This window comes from Oxyura jamaicensis, chromosome Z, assembly GCF_011077185.1.
Source record: "Oxyura jamaicensis isolate SHBP4307 breed ruddy duck chromosome Z, BPBGC_Ojam_1.0, whole genome shotgun sequence".
NCBI lineage: Eukaryota > Metazoa > Chordata > Aves > Anseriformes > Anatidae > Oxyura > Oxyura jamaicensis.
Window position 1 is genome coordinate 82414613 of NC_048926.1, and position 6137 is coordinate 82420749.

At 41.7% G+C, this 6137-nt stretch overlaps 1 protein-coding gene across 4 annotated transcripts in view; it reads left to right on the plus strand.

Moving 5' to 3' along the window:
• ZCCHC7 (zinc finger CCHC-type containing 7) overlaps positions 1-5244 on the plus strand; it is a 115613-nt gene extending 110369 nt beyond the window's left edge. For all 4 annotated transcript variants that reach the window (XM_035310917.1, XM_035310919.1, XM_035310920.1 and 1 more), the window contains 2 exons: positions 3277-3394; positions 3826-5244. In XM_035310917.1, coding sequence (XP_035166808.1) covers positions 3277-3394; positions 3826-4271 — 564 coding nt within the window. In that variant the 3' untranslated portion in view covers positions 4272-5244. The remainder of the gene's footprint in view (positions 1-3276; positions 3395-3825) is intronic.
• Positions 5245-6137: the final 893 nt, after the last annotated feature.

A 6137-nucleotide genomic window follows, 5' to 3' on the forward strand; every position in this document is an offset into this window, starting at 1 on the left:
CCTTGCTGCCATGTTCAACATCATGTAAGGTCTTTCACCACAACCAACCCAACTATTTGAATTTCCATTTTAGAAATTTTCCATTTGCCTGCTTCTGAGGGACCTGAATTTGTAGCTGAATTTAACTTAATGTCAATCTTCTGTAAGGTACAGAAAACATGGTGGAAGTGGACATTCTGAGCTGTAAAATATGGAGATGTGCTGCATCTTCTAGGATTGGTTCCTAATGTTCATCACCTTTGCTTAGCCTCCCATCATGATAACTGTAGCTCTGTATCTGCAAATATCTGAAACAAAAATTAGTTATTTTTATGGAATAAGTCCAGCAAACATAAATATTCCAGAAAATTAGTGTTACTTCCTCTTTGAGTGATATGAGGCCAGCACGTGGTTGTGTTTCTGTTCTCAGAGATGGCTTGGAAGAGAAATAAGCAGCTCTTGCAATCCAAGCTAGGTAAGAAGTGTGTCAGCAGCCTGACATTACCTGTGAGCACTGCAAGCACTATGGGCACTACCTTGGCTATGCTATGTGAGTACAAATCTTCAGCCTCAGGTGCAAGGTGTTTCCTTAAGACATGGCTACACATTTGGTGACCGTGTGAGACCTTTAGTCATACAAACTAGCTCGTAGTCAAGACTTGAGTTGATAAAACCTTTTTTGAAGGACAAAACCTTTTTGAAGGACTGAAACCAGTCCTGTTAAGCAAAAACAGAACAAAACCACTACTAGGAGTCCATACACTAAAATGAGCATATACAATAAATAAAAACTGAATTGACAGCCTTGAACAAAAAATGAGACCGATTGCTGGCAATGGGTAAGGAGTATTTCACTAAGCTCTCAAAAAACGGCATTCAAGGAAAGCAGTAATACATGGTTACAAACAAGACTGCCTTAAAAATAATTAGTAAATGAGTGGGGGGAGATGATAGTCATTACTTGGATGGAGAAGGTAGAAACTGTATAAAATGAATAAGGGCAGAAAATGACTCACAGTCAACATTTTACAGCTATCGAAGTTTAAAGAAGATAAGGTAGTATTCCTACTAGCATACAAGGAGCAGAAGCAGCCTCAGCGATGACTGAATGAGAATGAAGAAGTCCGTAATAACACAGAAAGGCAGAAACACTCGCCAGATCTTTCAATATGCACATAGAAAAACATCCAGGGTGCACATTGCATTATATAATGATAACCAAGTATTTGCCTTCAAATCACTAAACCTTCTTTACACAAATGGCTGAAGAAATTGGACTAGAGGGTCTGTGTGTTCATCTTTATGGTGATCCAGCTGGACAGGCAATGCATTTGAGATTTGTACCTCTCACTGGCTAAGAAAAGTGAGCTCAAAATCAGTGTCTGAATTCATGCAGTGAAAGTTAAGAGGGGAAGTAAATTAATCAGCGACAGCCTACGGCATTATTCAGGCTGCAGCAAGTTTTTAAGGCAGCAGAGATAAGGAACTATACCGTACCTGCAGATGTGCCTTGCATTCACATCCTAGTATGCCAGTCACACAGAAATTTCTCCTGCAGGTTGGTAGCAGGCTCTCCTTTCCATCCTCTGTATGTTACCTCCAACGGTGAAGACTGCCCCAAGAGTACTTAGCAGTACGAAGTGCATGGATGGCAGCAGTGGCAGCTTGCTTGGGAGGGAAGGATATAGCAGTGCACGGACATTGCTGAGTTGATTTTTCAGTGAAGTGAGGTAACAGAGGAAAACATGAGTTCTGATTTTGGTGGTATGTGCATTTCATTCACTAATGTATCACTGTCAACAAGTTAACAGCATAAAAATAATGAAAAGGCTGTATTTCTGCATCCCAAGATTTCATGCAGCATCTCAAACACTACGTTTCACAGATCTCACAGAAAGAAGAAGACATCTCTGCATACTCCTGTGTAAAGCTAATCTGTGTTATCTTCAGTGACCTCCTTGGCAATATTTAGGGATAATTTTCTTTCTTTTATTCAAGATAGACAGCTTTGTGCCCTGCCTAAAGGCCACTCTTAAGTTTCATTCACGTAAAACACAGGTGTTTCAAGTGTCATTTCACTGCTTTCCTTTCCTCTTAAATCTGAAGAGGTAAATGGAGGAACTGGGAAAGGCGAGAGAGGATGTTTCTTGGTTAAGGTGTTTAGAGTGAAGTCCAGTCTGTCTTCTAGGGTACGTGTATCTTAGATGGATAGCTACTGAGAACAGCCTCAGGTGACAGGTGGACTTGAACACCCTCTCCCAGGTCAGTTTCAGCCCGAATTCACAGCCTGGTAGGGCTGGAGCTTGCAGACATGGGCTCCAGCTTTGAGCTGCCTTTGCTTGTCCGCACTCCTCCATGCACGTGGAGATGATCCATTGTCACTTAATCTAATGATACCTTTTTTGCAGACACCACAAAGAACAACATGATTATTCATATCATTTCAATCAAAGAGGAAGTGAAAGCTGAGAAATACGACACACGTGAAATGCATTTTTGATGTATTGTGTCTCTGAAAAGTAAAGGGGAGGACACAGGAGGACACACAGGGAAGGGGGGGCTAGAGGTACGGTATGGTACGAGTAGTAAACACTGGAAGGAAAGCTTATGGTGGAGACGTGGTGCCTGAAAGCTCCTGAAAGTTTCTTGGGAATGTCCAGACCCAGAGTTCGTTAGATTTGGGCAGTGTCCAAGAATAAGAGACATGATACTACAAAGCACGATAACGTGATACTACAAAGCAGATAACAAGCATCGTCATGCAGTTCTTGCTGTTTTAGGAGGATGCCCCCATACTTTCCCCTGAAATGATACAAGTAAAAAAAGCTCTCCTGCAACTAGGGGCATTTGGATTTCAAAGAGACAAGGCATGTGGTTGTGCTGTGAGACCAGAGGGAGCAATAAGAAGCCATGAAAGCAGGTGGTGGTGGAACCTGGCCCAGTATAGGGAGGATAGCCTTGTTCCCGAGATCTAACAATGCATTTCCCAATTTGCCTCCTGTTTACTTCACGTTTGCCTCCTTCTAGTCCCCTGCTTTTAAGACCGCTATGTATCTGTATTAATTGTGGGAAGACATGAGAATCCTTCCACCTGCTGCAGGAGGACTACAGTTTGTCTCATGGAATACGTGTTTGTCTTGTATGCAGGAAGGATTGTTGGAGCTCTAAAATGATCGGTGTTTAAAGAATTGTTTGCCACATCCTCCGTAGGTACAGACCGGCACCTGCAGAATCCAGCCCGTTTCCTGTCCCATAAAACTCAGCCACATCTGTAGTGATTTAAAATGTGTTTTGCAGGAGTGCTTAGAAAAGCGGATGCATGGGAGCATGCTCCCTTCTTCTCCGTTCATCCACTACTATGATGATGACTGCGATCTCAAGAGGAGAGCAAACAGATTAAAAAGAAAGATTGCAGGTACAGCATGCTTGAGGAGATCCGTTTGGTTTCCAGTTCTTTTAAATATTTTCTTTTGTGCTTGCTACGTTCTGAAATACTGCAGGATTATTTTTGTGATTCAGGAAAAGCTATAGGAATTTGAAAATGTAGTCTGGGGTAGTAAAAGAATTGTGACTTTATTCACCTGTGTATCATGGAAATTTATTGTGTCTAATTAACTAGGTGACTGTTGTCACATGGTTTAATTCTAAAAATCCACTAATATTAAAGTTGTAATAATCTAGCAGGATTAGACTGTAATTTGTTAAGATTCTTGTCTGTTGACAGAAAAAAGAAACACAACGAAAAAAATCTGTCAGAAAAAACAGGTGGTTGTACTGACTATACGCAGAGAAAGTTCTGAGGGCTTGGGTTTTAGCTTGTCCGAAATAAGCTGATCTGTTTTACAGAACTACAAGAAGCCGGCCTTCTGCCACTACAGCCGGAGATGCCATGGCAGGAAGAAAAACATGGGGGATACAGCCATAAGAAAAAGAAAAAGCCTTGTAAAGAACATGGTAAACATAACAAAGATTATGAGTATCACAGAAAGAGAAGGAAGTCCCAGGCAGACAAACACCGAGCGAAGAAACACAGAAGTGATGTTGATAGGGGCCACAAGATGGAGGAAGACTTCCCTAGGGGATATGAAAAGCAAACATCTAAGGGCAGCAAAAAACATCACAAGTCCATTTTCCAGGCACATGGCAGCAAGACAGAGTATGCCCAGGAGCTTCTGGAAGCTGCTAAAAGGAAGAAGAAAAGGAAAAAACAGAAAGATGCTGGTCCTGATATCGACGAGAATTTATTCCTCATAAAACAGAGGAGGAAAAAGTCTAAACAGAAATCCTTCTGAGGAAGTCGATGGGCAGCACTGCTGTTTACCAGCTCTGGCTCTGCCTGTTGTTTATTTTAGTCCCTCTTTACACACCAAATTAAAATATGTCTCTGAATCTGGGTGGGCATGCCCAGGTACGAGTCACACAAGAAGCATCCATCTCTGTTCCCAAAAGGGATGTTTTGTCTGTTGTGAACTGTTCACTTGACAGGGAGTTTTTAATGCTCGTGTCTGGAATGACTCACTTTTCAGCAATCCCAGGGCAGGCTGTAAACTTATTTTGTTTGCTTCTAATGGGACGGGGTGGGAAGGAGGGAGGGTGCTTGTGCAGGGTTTGGTAGGCTTTGCTTCTTCACTGGTGAGATGTTGCTTTACCCGTCAGAGCAGGATCTGCTCCTCCGCAGTGCAGGCCCTTAGACCTGATGCTGCAGAGAGGCTTTCACATTAGGGGGAGCCAGTACAGACGCATGGGGATATGGATGTTCTCCTCAGTCACTCAGTCCTCTCCAATGCACAGCTCAGTGCATTCTCAGCACTCCACTTCTGTCCCTCCTGGAAGGTGCTGTGAAATTATAGCCTCGCACTTTAGGACACGCCAGTCTCCACCTCACTCTGCAGTGTGATGCCATAAGTCTGTCACCATCAGTGCCACAGAACTGGGTGCCAAGCACAGGTGAGGCCTGAGTGAGCCCATTCCCTGTTGTTGCTGGCTAGTCAGCACAGCAGGAGAAAGCAGCTGAGAAAATGGAACAGAGTTTACATCTCAAATATGTCCTTGCTCCCCTTGGTGTGAAAGTTGTTCCTGCAGAAACGAGAGCAGAGCATGAAAAGTGTATTTGATTCCAGACATAAATGTGCTAAAATTTAATAATTTTAATTTTTTAAGACAGTTATTTTTGTACTCTGGAGTTGAACAGTTATGTTGCTAAAAGCTTTGTAACAGTAAATGTTTGATCAAATGACTAATCCAAATAAAACTTTACATGAGGGATATCCAATAAATGTTGTCTTGTTCTAGGCTGTCTTGCATGGGCAAGCAGAACTACCTAAGAAGACGGTATCTGCTTCTCTTTCTTGATGTGGAAGGACATCATCCCTGACAAGAGATTTTCTGGTTTTCAATAAGAGATGACCTATACATTACTGATGTACTGTACTATACTATAGAACACTATATTTATATACTATATATAGTGTACTATAGTATATGCTATAGTATACTGTACTGATTACCTGCACTATACTGTAACGCCACTTTTGCTAATCAAGAGATAGTAACTAACAGCACATTTTCATAAAAGTACATGCCATGTCTTACTGCTTACTAAGAAATTGGCCTTTGGCTACTGTTGTGTTTCAAAATTGGAAAGAATTTGTAGCTTGTACAAATGCAAGGCTAAGTCTGAGGAGGAGACATCTGAAGGGTAACTACGCTAGAAAAAACTGGGGGCAGTCTTTCTGCCAGTGCTCTTTCACACTCCTTGCATTCATCAGCTCTTTTATGGCAAGGTCCCCACCAAGAAGACTAGAATTTCAGTGGCCATATCAATTCCTCTCAGAGGTGTTTGGAGCAGACCTAAACTCACATAATACTTGGGAAGCTGATGCCCAGTTTTGCCTAAGTGCATCCTTCCTGGCACCTGAAATTTTGCTTAACTTTATCCATTACTTGATAGAAAATTTTGTTTTGTTATTTAAAATATAAATCACATTTAGCCCTAATTTTAAAAAAATAAATAAATACACTCCTGAAAAGACTTGCCCCTAACATTGCAACTCACCCCATCTGTTGTGTTTTGCATCCCTTTTTACTTATGATTTCACTGTTGCATTTGAACAGAAGTCTCCAGTAGCCTTGAACTATAACAGCATGCAGACTGGTAG